The 16,394-nt window shown below is 57.1% G+C and overlaps 1 protein-coding gene across 2 annotated transcripts in view; it reads right to left on the bottom strand.

Annotated features, from left to right (window-relative positions):
• Window positions 1-8,535, bottom strand: part of ASS1 (argininosuccinate synthase 1) — a 29,576-nt gene extending 21,041 nt beyond the window's left edge. The window contains exons 1-6 of one of the 2 annotated variants that reach the window (XM_005231198.4): window positions 8,407-8,535; window positions 5,383-5,494; window positions 4,856-4,924; window positions 4,380-4,568; window positions 1,144-1,200; window positions 586-660 (exon numbers count right to left, since the gene is read on the bottom strand). In XM_005231198.4, the coding sequence (XP_005231255.2) occupies window positions 586-660; window positions 1,144-1,200; window positions 4,380-4,568; window positions 4,856-4,924; window positions 5,383-5,490 (498 nt within the window). In that variant the 5' untranslated portion in view covers window positions 5,491-5,494; window positions 8,407-8,535. Of the gene's footprint in view, window positions 1-585; window positions 661-1,143; window positions 1,201-4,379; window positions 4,569-4,855; window positions 4,925-5,382; window positions 5,495-6,634; window positions 6,815-8,406 lie in introns of those variants that run through there. The other variant, XM_027778002.2, reaches the window with a different exon arrangement.
• Window positions 8,536-16,394: the final 7,859 nt, after the last annotated feature.

Raw genomic sequence — 16,394 nt, forward strand, 5'->3', positions numbered from 1 at the left:
AATCCTCAACACGCTGCTCTCCACAGCCCTAATGGGCTCGGAGGGCTCCTCACCCCACGCTGCATCCCTCCGGCTCGGCACCTCGCCTTCCCAGAGATTACCCAGGCAGCCTCGACGGCAGCTATTTAAAAACTGAAGCAATTTTCTGGTTTATGCACAGAGCTGCCTTTTCCCTTTTGATTGATTGAGCCGAGTTGTCTAGCATTTCCATGAAGTCGCTAAAAAAGAAAGGTACCCTGGTGGGCATGTAAAAGCCTGATGCAAAACTTCTAATATGTTTTATTGCAACTTGTACTTCAAAAAGGAAGGGACAACAAAGGCAAACGTATTTGCTTTGTCTGTTACGTGAGTCAGGAAGCTGGGACCCATTTCCTTGGAAAGCGGGTTACCATTAATAGCCAGGTAATTATGGGGCTTTTAGAAAGGAAGGAGAAAAAAATATAGAGGGGGGGAAAACCGACCAGAAGGCTCCAGCGTGGTGCTGGAGGGATGCTGTGCAGGGCTTGCTACTGTCACCTGCCAAGCCACGTTGAGCATCCCGCAGCCACCCCGAGCATCCCGTGGCTACCCCATGCCGGCTCCTACCTTGGCATAGTCCATCAGCTCACGGCGCCCAGGGAAGCGCTGGTAAAACTCGGGCAGCCTCCACGGCGCAATGACCTGGCAGGAGGGCAGGAGCATGAGATGAGAAGCCCCTGGTCCCCTTGCAGCCCCTGGTCCCCCTGCGCCCCTCAGCACCCCTCCGGGCTCCCCATGGGAGAGGGCTTGTGGCAGCCCTGGAGAGCCAGGCCCATGGGGTGTTGGTCCCCCTGGCTGAAATTTAATCTCCCTGCACAAGGGTGGAGTAACCCAAACCCCTGACCCTAACAAGGCGCTGGATGCAAGGGGGAAATAGGCAGCATCGATTATCCAGCACCTGCCTCGGTGCTCTTTCCTCCATGGCCTCGTAGTGTTTGGGGTGAAAATAGGTCAATTAAGTATCATTACAGCCCCCTCAAATGCCAAAACGTCGCTTCGTGCAGCTGGCAGCTTGTTAAAGTGAGACACGGCCACTCGCATCGGTGTTAAAACAAAATTCCCCACCAGCTGGGGAGGGGGCCAGGAGCTCCTGCTGGGGCCCCAGGGGCAGCCCGGGTGCCTTACCTTGATCTTAGGACACAGGGCGTAGCAGGTGAGCTCGAACCGAACCTGATCGTTGCCCTGAAACACGAATGGGAGATGCTGATGGGTCACCCCACACTGGGGTGGACTGGGAGGGGGATGGCCCCCCCACCCTGATCCCACTGATGGGGGATGGGGCCTCATCCCTGAACAAGCTCTCCCAGGGCGATGCAGCATCCTTGGGGAACATGTCCTGGCAGGGCTGCAGGTTTGGATTTGGGGAAAGAAACTGCAAAACTGGTGGGAACTGTTTAAAAAAAAGGAAGGAGCAATAAAAGTGCAGATGACAAAACAGGAGCTCCCAGCTGCACTGCAGCCCCACAGCTTCGTCTGGGGAGCTGGGAGGCTCGGGGACTGCTGGGCACTGGGAGAGCACGTGTGCGGCACTGCACACACGTGTGACCGCACACACATGCAGCTTCTGAGATGCTGCTTGGCCACAGTAGCAACTCCCCTTGCAACACTGGAGATCTCGGGCACAGCAGGCAAGGACCCACTGTTTCCCTGCTCCCAGCTGCTCTCCCTGTGTGGGGACAGGACCAAACCCCCCTCAGCAGAGACCCAGGGGGCACATGTCCCAGGGTCTCAGCTTCAGCCAACGCAGGACAGCCACTTGTTCTATGTCCGCTGGGAAAAGCATCCCAGCCCCTGGCTTGGGAGGCCCTCGGCTGAGCAGGGCGTTTGCAAATCCCTGCGAGAGCCACCAGCCAGGAGCAATGTCCGCCTGGTGCTACCCAGGACTTCATAGACTGAGGGTCTCTGTGCAGGAGAAGAGGATCACACCTGTTCTCCCAGTAATGCCACTGGGATGGGATTGCTGGCCTTTTTCCCTGCAAAAAGCAAGGCCTGAGGCTGAGAACCCATCTCTCTCCTCAATTCCACCAGCACGGAGGGCAGCGGGACGGGGTAACGGATGCCAGGACCTGGGCTGGCTCTGTCCCTTGGGGTCACTCCTGCTCTTTCTCCATGGCTGGTTTGAGCCCAAACCCACCTTTCCTGGTGGTCCTGGCAGCTGGGTGTTCAAAGCCCTGATGCAGCCCGTTCACCTGGCTCCAAGGGAGCCTGGCTGACCCCGGGAGAGCTGTGCTCTCCCCTGGGCTAACACGTCTAAAATCTGAGCAGGCAGAAACCCAGATTGGGGTGGGTTTCCCCCGCAGGCATCAGAAGACACATGGAAGGAGAGGGCAAGGTAGGGGAGGGAAGACCATGGTGTCCAGGAGGATGCAGCAGCTCGTAATTAAATAGCTCTGAACCTCCCTTTATCTTAATTGGCCCATGCTGACAAGGTCCCACTAATGAGGCCAGGTAGTTGCTAAGGGGTGAGGAGTGAGCCTGGGAGTTATTAGCCCTTCCAAGGGAATAGTGCTAACCAAAGCCTATTTTCCACCAGCATCGCGGGGTGTAAATACCCCCCTCCCCTCCTCTCGGCCCGGCCCGGAGGATACATTTACGCCTGGGCTGGGAAATCCCCAAGGACTATTACACACAGGCAAGTACATCCACCAAAGCACTCATTTCCCTTACAGGCCCAAAACAAGCCCATCTGCTCGGGCAGGGGGGCACCGCAGATGGCCGCATCTGGGATGCTGTGGCCTCAGCCGGGGATGGGGCTCGAGTTACGTGCAGTGGGTCCCTGCCCGAGCCCGAGGCTTAATGGCCTGGGGAGCAGGGGAGCAGCCAGGGGTGCCCCCAAGGCCTGGGGAGCAGGGGAGCAGCCGAGGGTGTCCCCCCTTGTGGCCCGGGGAGCAGCTGGGGGTGCCCCCATGGCCTGGGGAGCAGCCAAGGGTGTCCCCACTCGTGGCCTGGGGAACAGCCGGGGGTGCTCACACAAGCAGGGATGGCTGGTGCTGGTGGTACCCAGGAGTGGTGGGGACATCATCGCATTGGGGGTGCATGACTCCAGGGCACCCTTGAGGGGGGGCTTTCAAGAGGGGATGGGTGAGATGGACAGCGAAGCGGTGTGGGGAGCCCAGCACAGCAGGAACAGGAGTTATTTTGGCCATGAAGTCCCCCCCCGGCTGCCCCTCTGCCCCATTGCCCCGGTGCTGGCATGCCCCTTGACTGTCTCCCGGCTGCATTCAGCACCCGGCTTCTAGCAGGGTCCTCGGCCATAGCTGTGGGCACCCAAACCCAGCGCCCCCCCAGCCCCTTGCGCTGAGACCCCTCCAGGGGGGACCTGGCTTCTGCCCCTAGGCCAGGAGGGGCACCTGTGGGATGGGGAGGAGGGGGCACCCGGCGGGTCCTGGGCGCAGGCACAGCACCCAGGGCCCCCGAAGGGTGACAGTACCCCCCGCCCCAGGTGTCCCCGCCGCGCCGGGCAGGGCTGCGGGTGCGGGGGGGGGGCACGGCTCGCAGGCCCCCGCCCCCAGCCCCCCCGGAGGCGCCCCCCGCCCCGGGCAGGGCTGGCCCCAGCGCCCTTCCCGCGGTCTCTGGCTGCCTCTAGCGGCAAAACGGCCGCCCTGCGGCGGGGGGGGACGGGACCGGGGCGGGAGAGGCTGTGATGGGCACAGGGATGGGGACGGGGACAGGGACGGGGCCAGGACAGGGACTGTGGGGGGTACAGGGATGGCGACCAGGACAGGGACTGGGACAAGGATTGTGGCGGGTACAGGGATGAGGCCGGGACACAGGGACTTGTGGTGGGGACAGGGACCAGGACAGGGACTGTGGCCAGTACAGGGATGGGACCAGGACAGGGACTGTGATGGGGACAGGGACTGGGACAGGGATTGTGGCGGGTACAGGGATGGGACCGGGACAGGGACTGTGATGGGGACAGGGACCAGGACAGGGACTGTGGAGGGGACAGGGATGGGGACAGGAACAGGGATGGGAACCAGGACAGGGATGGGGACCGGAACAGCTGCTCCCTGCCCGGGGTGCCCCACGCCCCAGGCAGTGCTGGCGCAGCCCCAGCCGGCTCCTGGCCCAGGCAGCCCCTGCCCGTTGCAGGGTTTTGAAAGCTGCTGCCAAAAGCAGAGGGTTCAGCTGTGACCTGAGCCTCCCCGACAGGGAGAGGGAACTGAAATTGGGGACAGAAATCCCAGAAGTGAGAAGGAAGTGTTGAAACATGGTTGAGCTTTGCACTGCCCCACAGAACACCCACAGAACAGGCTGTGCACCCCTCCTGGCACCCACAGACTGGCCAGTGGACTGACTGGGTCCCCCCGCCGAGCACCCGGTGCCATCCCTGCCCTGGTGCCCCCATCCTCCCTCACCTTGCCCGTGGCGCCATGGGCAACGTACTGGGCTCCCTCCCGCTGGGCGATCTCCACCAGCTTGCGGGCGATGCAGGGCCGTGCCAGCGCCGTGCCCAGCAGGTACCGGTCCTCGTAGAGAGCGTTGGCCTGCACTGCTGGCCAGATGAACTCCTCCACAAACTCCTTGCTGATATCCTCGAGGCAAACCTGCCGGGATGGAGGGAGCCTTGTGATGGGAGGGTGACTAGGGGGGATCCCACTCCTCTGGGGCTTGGGGGATGGTGCAGCAAAGGGTCCCTTTGCCTCCCCTTTTTTAGATGCTACTAAAAGGCTTTGGTGCAACACCTCTGGAAAAGGGATTCCTCACTGGCACTGTCCCGTCTCCCTGTGGTGGCCCCAGCCACGGGGTGTGGGAGACCCCAGGGATCAGCCCCATGGCAGGGAGCAGGGGGAGCTCAGACCCCCCAGGCAGCCAGAGGGAGGGATGCTGCTACCTTCTTGGCCCCCATTGCCAGTGCTTTCTTTTGTGCTGCCTCAAAATCTTCCTTCTGCCCAATGTTGGCCTGGAAGGGGGAAAAAACCAAGACTTGAGTTTGAAAAGAAACCACAGAACTCCAGTGCAAGCTCAGCCCGGCACAGGGCATCATACAAGGCATGGCAGAGCTCATGCTGGCTAGGCTTGAGGCCACACAGGATGGGCCGGGGGGGGGGGGTACCCACCCTGGGGCAGCATACCTCGTGCCCATACTGCCTCTGCCAAGCCCCTTAGCTCTGCCCTGATGCACTGCCCTCATTAGTGGAGGGTCATTTGCTGGCAGGGACAGGCTGTGCCTGCAGGGCTGGCAGCTCAGCAGAGCAGCACCCAGCTGGGAGATGGTTAACCAGTGAAAGCAGGGTCACCACCATGTCTACACACGTGCCAGGACCCCTGTCACCCACCCAGGTTCCCAGACCTCAGTGCCCCCTCCACCCTCAGCGCCCAGGGACAGGGTCCATGCAGCAGGGCTCACGCAGAGCTCACCAGATAGGTGATGACTTCGTAGCCCTGCTCCTTCAGCCACATCAGGATGCAGGAGGTGTCGAGGCCACCACTGTAGGCGAGGACCACTGTTCCCTTGGGCTGAGCCATGGTGCTGGCAAAGCAAAGGGAAAGGGATTCATGACAGGCCCAGCCCCTGCCCTTACTTGGTGCAGGGATGCTGCAGCCATCAGCTGTGAAACCTCCCCACTGTCCCTGAACTGGCCACAGGCCATCCCAGTCCAGCTGGGTGCTGAGGGCAGCCAGGGATGAGGGTTCCCCCAGGGGTGGGATATCCTGGGCAACACAAATATTATCCAGGTGATGAATAACCAGGAGGCAAGAAACACAGACCACGTAAATCAAACACTCAGGGCCAGCAGTGGCCTGAGTACACAGAGGAGCATGTGGTGGGGCTGGCGGTGCGGGACAAGCTCCCGGATTAAAACACAAGCTCCCAGCACTGCTCTCGTTCCCCGGCAGTGAGAGCTGCTGCCGTCAGCTGCTGGGTGCTCCCGTGGGGCCAAGGCCACGGGCAGCCCACTGAGCCGGGCTGTGCTCTGCCTGGGGCCGGCTGAGCCCCCTCCTTTGCCGGGGGCGCCAGGCTGGGGGCAGTGAGCAGCAGGCAGTGCAGGGGGGACTCGCCACAGCATCGGGAGGGATCATCTGGAGCAAGAGCCCTCCCGGGGCTGCAAGGAGCAGGGGGAGGGCTGGAGGCAGGAGGAAAAGCCAGGGCACCACAGCCACGTCCAGGCTGCAGCTCCCAGCCAGGGCGAGAGCCCTGCCCATGTGCCGGCCAGTGCACACAGCGGCACTGGGTGTCGGAGGGGGCCAGGGCAGCCGTCGGGGCAGCTTTGCTCTTACCTTTGCTCCACACGGCTCTTGCCCTGACAAGCCCAGCACAGCCTGCCCCCCCGCCCCCCATGAGCACCCTGCAATGCCAGGGGGCTGGGGCTCAGGTGCAGGTTCCCAGCTGCAGTGGAGATGCAGCCAGGTGCCTTGCTCAGGCACAACCTGGCACGTCACAGCCTGGCACCAGGGCCAGCACAGAGGAGCCGCTGCGGCAGACAGGCACAGCCACCCACCAGCTTGGCCCCCAGTGCCTGCCGGCGCTGCTGGGTGAGCAATCACTGCAGGGCTGGGGTGCTCAGCAGCATCCCCCAGAGCCCGGCCCGGCCCCAAGTCTAATTAATGCTTACTGGGCATTTGTCCTAATTATGCTGCCCTGTGTTTCCTGCCAGCATGAAACACCTACATGGGGATTCGGTGCCGTCAGCCAGTCGAGGATATCGAGGACTCCAGCCAACAACAGGAGGTGGTGAAGGACGTGGCAGCCCAGAGCTCAGAGGCAGGGATGGGGGTCCCGCTTCAGGAGGGGGCTCAGGGCTCCCTGCAGCCCCCGGGCCAGGCTGTGAGCCCCAGGGCCTGACCAAGCGGCAATGCCCGCTGACCCTTGGCCGGGAAGGCGGGCAGCGGAGCCGGCCAGATCCTGTCCCAAGCAACTTCCATGCTGCTGCTGCTGCCAAGTCAGCACAATCCTGCTGCTGCTTTTGCAGGCAGGGAAGGCGCCATACCGAGCGCCCCCAGACTGGCCCACCCGGCACCTTTCGCAGTGGGGTGCGGCTATGCCGGGGTGTGCCAGCATAGCGTGGGGCCAGCATCCCACGGAGCACGGCTCAGAGCCAGCCCAGGCACAGCATCTGGCTGCAGAGCAAAGGGGTCTGCAGCCCTGTGACCGCCCTTCGGTGCCCTGAGCCTGCCCATACCCGCTGGGCTGCCCGTGCCAGCAGTGCCGGCAGCACCCAGGGTTGTGCAAGCGGCGCCGAGCTGGGCCCCTGCCTGGGAGGCTCAGCCGTTCCCTTCCTCACCCGGCCGTTTACAGGAAGGCAGCCACAGTTCCCGAAAAGGCCCAGCCCAACCATGACGCTGCACCTGCAGCTCCTTGCTGGGCAATTCCCTCTTTTACCCCCATCCCCATCCCCGCTGCAGCCACCAGCATCGCTGGCACGGCTGCCAGCCCGAGTAAGCACCTCTGAGACCAGGCGCATTCACTTCACAAATGCTTGGCAGCAGGTTAGAGGAGACGCCTCCAACCTCCCTGCTCAGACATGTGCTGCCCACAGGATGCCCGAGGGACCCAGGGACACCTGGCCCTGGGGATGCATCCTGCAACCTAGCAACAGTGTGGGGCCACCGGCACTTCCAGCTCTGGGAACGGGCTGGTGCCAAGCCCGCCTGCCCAGGAAGGGAGAGCCCTGAAGTTCTGGCGTTGGGTGGTAATAAATCAGCGCAAACAAAGCTCAGCGAAGGGGAACGTGGTGGGACTTTCTCAGCCCTGATTATTATTCCGTAGCAATTTCCGTGTGAGTTGGGGCAGGGTTCCTTCCAGAGCAACTCTGGCTGCGCTGCCTTGCAGGAACACTGTGTGTTTTGTTTTTAAAACCAAGGGAAAAAAAAAACCAAACAGTGGGGTGGGGAATAAAAAACTTGAAACTTTGGGAAGGAAAGGAGCCACCTTTGCCAGCTGGGCTGGAAGAACAGCCTGTGCCCTGGTGAGTGCTGCGTGCGGGCTGGGACGGGGCAGGGTGGGGGCTCCGGCAGCACAGGCATGTGGGGATGTGCTCACTGGTGCTGGGGCTTGCCTCAGCATCGCTCCTCCGTCTCGCGAGGGTCCCATCCTACCTCCAGCATCTCCAGAGCAGAGCGAGGAGGGCAGGGGTGCTGCCAGCCGAGGTCCCAGCTCCCCTCCCTGGGGGTGGCCCAGGGAGATGGGACTCATTTGGAAGCTCCCCACCGCAGACCCGGGGAGAGGGGGTCGACTGCAGCCTGCACCTCCCAGAGCTGGGAGGGGGCTGGGACCCCCCTGCCCTGCTCCTGCAGGGAGCAGCAAGCCCCTCTCCAGCACCCAGGGATGGGGGACACCCACAGGTGGGTTGAGAAGGGCCAGCCGGGGGCAGAGGACAGGACCCCAAGGCAAAGGGTCCCTTCCCCCCTCGCCACCCCCTCCCGTGCCATGCCCGTACTCACCCGCTGTCCCACTGCCCTCAGCACTCTGGTCCGGTGCCTGGAGCATCCTCCTCCTCCTCCTCCCCCCCTTATAGCTGGGCGTGGGCAGGCGGGGCCGCCGCGGGACTGTCCCCTCCGTGGGCACGGTCCCAGCGAGGGCCAGCCCTCCCCATCGGCCCCCCCCGGGACCCCGCGGGGAGCTGAAAGCGGCGGGCAGAGGGGACCCGGTGCCCCCTGCACTGCCACCACCTCCCCCTGGCACAGCAGGAGGAGGTGGAATTTCTGTGGAACTCCCTCAGGAGAAGTGGGAGCATGGGTAGGCAGGGGGGGATGGGGCAGGGGGCTGTGCATGGGGCAAACCCACTTTCCCCCCCCTCACATGTGCCCAGGGCACCCCAGAGCAGCAGCAGAGGTGGCCCTGGGGGACAGGAACGCCAGCCCAAAGGCCAGGGCCTTGGGGACATCCCAGTGCCACTGCACAGAGCCAGCTCCAGCGATGGGACCTGGCTGTGGCACCTGCACCGGGGGCATGGCCACCACAAGAGACACGGCCTGAACGTGGGGATGCGTGGGCTGGGGTCTGCGGGGCCAACGCGCAGGGAAGGATGGAAATGGCTTTCTGGGAACAGCCTTCACCGGCACCATGGGCAGAGAGGCCACAACCTGCTCTTGCTGAGCAAGGGACCTGATGCTGGGGCAGGATTGGACCTTCAGGTGCTGGACATTGGCCCTCTGGCATTGCCACATCCAGACAATCCACCTTCTCCGGTCCAAGGCCACGCAGGGAGGTGCCCAAAGCCCTGGGAATTTGGGGCTGCTGCCGGAGCAGCCCCCTCCCACACACTGAAGGACACCACTTTCTTCAGGTGCGGCTGATATTCAGCCACAAAACACCTTTATTTGGAAAAAACCCATAAATAAGTGTGCACAGAAACCAAGTGGATTAAAATAAAACTAATAATTTAACACAAGGGTATTTCAGTTTAGTACATGGTTAATGCCAGGGTGCCCCCCACCCTCCCCAGCCCCGGGGGGGTCACACACCCTGCACCCTGGCTGGGCCCTCACTGCCTGCTGTCACCTGGCTCCATCCCCCAGCCCCCCGGGGGCTGAATGCGGCCAAGGCCGTCCAGAGCCGTGTTTGCTTCAGGGCTGCTGGTGCAAATTGCAGAGTTGCAACAAAAACCGATTGCAAGAGACTGGCGGGACATCTTGCCCCCACCGCCCTGCTGAGTCAGAGACCGGCCCTGGGTGAAGGGCTGCCGGGGGCAAGGGGGTGTCAGGGAAGGTGGCGGGGGGGGGGGGTGGGGTGGGGTGGGGGGGATGGGGAGTGTGGGGAAGGGGGGAGGGTGCAAGCTCAGCTCTCCCTGAGCCACGTGCCCCCAGTGGTGCAGTGGCTGGAGGGACAGGAGGAGATGTGACCCTGCGTTCCCTCCTGTCCCTCAGCAATGTCGGTAGGGCCAGGGTGAGACAGAGATGAGGACGAGAAAGATGCTGGGTGCTTGCTGCCCACCTGGGGCCAGCACCTGCACCCTGAGGTGCCAGGGTCCCGCAGCAGGCACAGGGTGGAGATGCCACAGCCCTGCTTGGTGCGGGGGGCAAGGGGCTGCTGGGCTCTAGCAGCACGAAGACGAGGCAGTGGTGGAGGGCAGCGCCCAAGGGCAAGCAAAATGCACCACGATGCTGAGGGGCAGGGTGAGCAGCTGGTACTGCACGAGCTGCAGCCTGCGGTGCGGTGACTGACACACACGCTGCACACGAGAGCTGGGGGGAATGCAGGATGCAGTGGGGTGTCCGGAGCAGCCAGGACACCTGGGTCCACGGTGCCACGAGGAGGGTGGGACAGGCACCTCCAGCCCCCACAGCATGACTCACCCAGGGCTGAAGCCTCTCCAGTACTTGGCTGGGCACAGCACATCCATGCGCTGGACACCTCCATGGGTGTTGAAGCACATCTGGCTCGAACACACTTTCCACGCACTCATCCATGTCTGCAGGCAGAGAGGGGACAGGTCTGAGGGTGCTGGGGTGCCCACGAGCCCCAGGCTGAGACGGGAATTCGAACCCCAGCTCCCACACCCTCCCACCCCTGCCCGGGGTCTCAGGTGCTGGGGCAGCGAGACAAAAGCAGCCAGGCTGGGTAGGATGCTAAGCCATGGAACAATGCTCCCCTGGAAGGAGAAAGACTTGCAGCCCCAAAGGGATGACAACCAGGGCACCATGGGGACTGGGTTCACACCCTGAGGGACACAGGGGACAGGCTGTGCCAGCACGCTCAGCATGTGCAGCTCTGCACCTTTGCCTGTGCTGTTTTGGGCCGGGCAGGTGTATGCCCCTGAGCCAGCCAAGCTCCTTGCAAGAGGTATCAGGCTTTCAAAGTCTCTCTCCGAGGTCTGAGGCCTCACTGTGCACAGCAGAAAAGGGTGCTGAAGTCCTGGGGAGCAGCAGCACAGGCTTTGCAGGATGCAGCCCTTGGTGCTGTGCAGAGGGGATCACTCGGCAGCAAGTTGTTAGCGTGTGGTACAGCTGCGAGTCTGAGCTCACGTCCCACGTGCAGCATCCAGAAGGGTGGATTAGGGGAGCTAGAGCCTGCCATCGAGAGCCAGTGGCTGTGCCAAGTACCGGGGGCCAGGCTGTCATCCTTGCTCATCCCAACACCCCTGGGGTGGCGGTTCCCTCCTCACCAAGCCACAGGACGTGGCCATCCTTGTACCAGGCGATCTGCACGGGGGGGTGCAACCCGACATCGCACCCCAGTGACGCGCTGCTGCTGCTGCCATCAGCGCTTTCGGGGTTTGTGCCCACAGTCCAGGGAGCTTCTGCTCCGGCACACCCCAAGTGCCAAAGGGGAGCCACCACCACAGAGGTGGAGCTCCCCCGGGCTCCCCGGAGGAAATGTGCACCGAGCATCTCGCCCACTCGGAGCGTGCTGGCACCCTGGCCTCCTTGCACGGGGCGAGTGTGACAAGCACGAGGGGCAGAGGCAGCCATGCGGTTCAGGAGCCATGGGAGACTCCAGCTGGCAGAAGAGGAGGAGGATGAGGAGCGGGGTAAACAGCGACCAGGGAGGGGTTGCTGGAGATGCCTTACCCTCCACAGCCAGGGCAAAGTGCTTCTCAGCTGACCCGGCCAGGCTCTTGGCCGTGCACATGTAGCTGCCAGTGTCAGCTGCCACCTGAGAAGGGGGAGCAGAGCCCCGCTGAGGGCTGTCCTGAGCTGGGGAGCTGCGGGGGCTCCCATGGGGACCTCGGCACCTGGCAAGACTGGGACAGCCTCCCCCTTGGGGAGGGAAGTGCCCCATCCCCTCCACCCAGCGTCTCTGTCCCCCCCGCCAGGCACAGCCACCCTGCCCAGGGGCACACGGACCTCCAGGAGCCGATGCCATGGCTGACCACCATGGGACACCGTTCCACAGCCAGGACACTGTGGGCACCAGGTGCTTGGTGGCTTTGCACTTGAAGCAGACAGTGCCATGGCTGGCGGCCATCAGCTCCTCAGCCAAGTCCACCGTGCCACCGTGGATGGCTGGGGCAGCAGGAGGCAGGTGGTTGCAGGGCTGCCATGGCCTCAGCCCACCCCCTGCCCCGGCCCTGTGCTCACTCTGCACCTCCAGCTCATAGTGCAGGTGATCCCATCCGCGGGTTTGGGGCAGGGGATGGGGAGGGCTCCGTGGTGGATCAGCGGGTCCCCTCCCACCTCACTGTGCATGGACCCCTGCACAGCCCCAGTGGCCCTGCATGTCCCCCTGGGTGCTGTGCATGCTGGCAGGAGTGAGGGGACAGGATCCAACCTCCTCCGTGCTACAGATGCTCTCAACCCACAGAGCTGCTGCAGGAAAGCCCCCCAACCCCTCAGTGAAGGTCCATGCCCATTACCTGGCAGCATCAGCACCCCTGGGCAGGGGGAGAGGGGCGCCCCATCCTTGTACCGGGTGAGCTGGGGTGTGTGTGCGATGGTGCTGGTGTCACAGCGAAGTCTGGTGGGCTGGTTGAAGACAGCCTGCCGGCGCTCTGTCACCTCCCCATCCTGGTCTTCCTCCCAGCTGATGATCTCCAGGGCTTTGTTGGGGCTTGTCTGCTGCTGGAAAAGGGGTGGCAGTGGGGACAGGCTGTGGACAGCTGTGGGGAATGGGGACTGGCACCCCCAGGTGGAACCAGAGCATCTGACCAGGCCCAACTGGGGCCAAGGAGATAAGACAAAAAAAAAAAAAAAAAAAGGAAAAGATTTAACATTGGGCACATACTAAAATAAACTGCCAGTCAGTCAATATGCACTAACAGCACACTTAAATGCAGACCAAAAATTTAAGGACTGCATAAGAATTTACCTAACAAAACCAATGGGAAGGCTGAAAAATAACGACTCGTTCATTCCCAAACCATACAAATCTGAATTGTGAAGACATGAACCAAATTAAGAGGAATGCTCAAAAAAGCAGGAATTGGTATTCTCTAATAAGCATCACTCCATATGTTACCTTAAAAATGAGAGCCTTGGGGGAGCTGCCTCAGAAATCTTGCCTGGTAAATGCCCCTCCAGCGCCGCAGGTTGATGGGAGCAGAAATTTCGAGACCGAAGAGAGGGGCTGAAGGAGCCTGAGGGTGAGCAGGCAGCACTGCACACCAAGGGCTGCGATGGCTGGCTCTTCTGAACTTAGAAACAGGTTGCCCTTCTATAGTTCTGGATTTTGTTTTATTGTTTTAAATTTCTCTATTTTCTGTTCCTCGTCTCTATTTCGTACAGGTTTTATTAGTATACATGTTGTTTCTCTGGGCTGCTACTGCATGTTTTGCTCCCAATACTTTTTAGTATTGCAAGATTTCTTCATGCTGAGGAATTACCTTAAGCATCCCTACTTGTGCTTTTAGATCTGTCTTTTACTGCAAGACTAAAGCTTTTGAGAAACAATGTCACTATCAGCACAGCATTTACAGTCATAAGAAACTTTTGAAGGGAACTGGCCACAAGATTAAGCCACTGAATAACTTGCTCTGCTGAAGTATCATCAAGGCGTCCGTGCTAAAATCACAAACTCCAAAAAATTTTACAGTGAAGACATCTTTTGTTTCATATAATGTGGTTTAACTCGCAGCTGAAGTGTGACTCACTATACAGTACCAGGTATGTGGTGCACTTGCCAGGAAATGCCCAGGTCAATTCAAGAAAAGGAGGACTTTGTTAGGCTGAACCTCCTTTCCTCTGTGATTTTAAGCTGCATTTAAACTAATTATCTTCGTAAAAGGCAGGGAGCTGCACAGAAGTACATTTCCCATTCTGAATTCTCAAATACCGTATCTCTCCACAGGCAGAAATGGGGTAATTATGCCATTCTTGAGTACTGCGCCCTGCCCCGTCGGTTGTATCGCTGCTTGCAACCCCTCTCATGCTCAGAACTCGTAGATGGATCAGAAAAAACTTTGTATCCTCTGCTAATACTTTATCACACAGCCCTGACTAGGATACCACCTGTAGTAAATCTAACTTTTGTCCAAGAATCCCAGAGATCATGGGGTGGTTACTGTCTTGCAGGTGAAATTATTTGACAAATAATTTGGATGATATGAAGAACAGAATTTTGACAGTAGACATGAAATTAAAATGGCACTACACATGAAAACACGTATTTTTTCCAACCACTAGGAAATGAGTGCAGCATTTTAAACAGCTGAACTTCTGAAAAATGTCTTTTAACAGTTGTTTGGTTCATTGTTGGGTGGTTTTTTTGGGGTGTGTGTAGTAAATTACTAATATATATATATATGTATGTATGTATAAGACCTATATGAAAATGGTGTTCTTTTGCTCCCTCTGCTGTTTCTGTTGCAGTGGAAAACTGTTTCAAGAGCTGTGAATATCCCTTCATATACAGTAAGAAATACTCATGCCTAAATAAAATGTGCAATAATTTGTCCTGGCGAAAGAACTTTCCAAAACAAAGCAGCATGGTGTAAAAATTAAGTATCAAAAGCATTATTTGTTTGGAAAGCAAGCTTTCATGCATGAGACAATGCCATTGACATACCTGGGCTTTCTACAAATTAACAAGAAAGTCTGTTCTGTTAAGAATACTAATAAAATATAGTTCCACGTGAGTTCAGAATATTATTGCAAGTTACACTATTTTTATTTATTATCACAATTGTTCAAACAATTTTTACTAAGACTGCCAGGTTAATATTGGAAATATGGTCTTTCTAAAAATACAAGCAGTGAGAAATACAGTACTAGTTTTAGAATAGTTATCTTCTCTACACAGGTGGATGACATACCAACACTACCAGAAGAAACATCAAATTCAACATCAGAGGTATTTTAAAAACGGTTGAAATATCTCATATAACTAGCAATGCCTGGAAGAGGACTTACCAAACTGGTTAACAACTGAAATTCTTAGCACATCATTAGTGAGGGGAAACACCGATTTAATCTCTCTCAGAGTGGGATTCCCCCATATCACACGTTTGGGTTTTCATTGTAGTAGCGTGACTATCTTCTTTTTAATACTTGGTTTAACACTGTCTTCTTTTAACCTTAGATTAACAACATCTACAGTAGTGTAAGGGGATTTTTCTCATATTACTAAGAGACTGAATCAGCTGCAAGAGGGTGTAATTTCTACTTTTGAAATCTAAAAAGCCAAGAAAAGACATTTTCTTGATAATGGCTTTGCAGAGAAATACAAAGGCAGTTCCAGCTTTGTGAACATGCAAATTACAAAATAGTGTACTCTGAATGTTGGTATTAATTAAAAAATAGTTCTTATAAAGCGGAGTTATGTTTTTTTCCATCATAACAGGCCTGATTTGAAGACAACATCAGCAAAGCAGTTAGCACTCTTCTATCTAAACAAGGAAGACAAGGTAGCAGACTGGCCAATTTCTTTTAATATACATAAAAGACTTAGCAAAAAAAAAAATCTTAAGTAAACTAACACACCCCTTAAGATCTTCCTAAGTTTGAGATGACCAGAAAGCTATTGTGTGACTTTGCATTTGTAAAATATCAAGGTTTCTATGAAAAATATCTTTGCTTTTGCAGCATACCTATGCAGCACGTCAGAAAAAGGCTTTTTGTCTCATCAGAGAAACTGTCATGACATGTCCAAATCATTGTTGGCTCTTCTCAAAAATATTCCTTAGAAAACACAATTAATCCTCTGAATATACTACTGCCCCTTCACAAATGGTAACTGCCTGTGCAGATTCAACAAACCTGTAATCAATGTTTCCTCTTTCATACACAAGCAGGATTTAAAGTGTCTTAGTGAATGTTTTACTTACCTGGAAAACTTCCCATGCCGAAATGCTTTGCAAACGACAGGATCTTCAACACATATAAGCATCAATGCATAATGAAATGGCACCAGGTAAAGGTCTTCCTGACTGTTTTTTAACATCATGGATTCAGCTGGTCTATTTATCAAAAGAGTTAAGTTGCCTATAACAGTTTCAGCCTATGGAATATGAACCATAATTTTCCAGTATGTTTCATTTCCAGTGCAGGGCTGGGGGGTTGCTCGTCCGAGACACATTGCAGTGTTTCGGTACACTGTTAAAGTAAATTTTTGCATTTCAGATACGGACTGGAAGAAACTAATTTATTAAAACTCAGCAAATCTTCAGGACTGTTTAATTTAAAAAATCTATTACTCCAACCATACGTTGAATGAAAAATGTCACTCACCATGTTAAGATAAATGCCTAGATACTAGCTAAGGTAAAAGGAGCAAGGTTTTGTCATCTGCAGGTCTAAGGGAACTAAAGAAGCACAATGAGGTCATCAGGCACGCCTGGCTTCCGTACGGCTCTTGGCACAACCTAGAATAGCTTTAGGAGACGTCTTCCATCATTCCTACACTACAGTACTTTAATGAAGTTGGAAACCAAACATTTAAAATAGTCGCTATAAAGGAATTAGGGCTGCAGCAAGGGTTTTGTCCTACATACTTGGAAGCTATGGTGCTACTTCAGATAGGTTTGGATTTTTTTAATTAGGGTGGAAATTAAAGT

The sequence above is a fragment of the Falco peregrinus genome, chromosome 1 (genome assembly GCF_023634155.1).
Source record: "Falco peregrinus isolate bFalPer1 chromosome 1, bFalPer1.pri, whole genome shotgun sequence".
NCBI classification, from domain to species: Eukaryota; Metazoa; Chordata; class Aves; order Falconiformes; family Falconidae; genus Falco; species Falco peregrinus.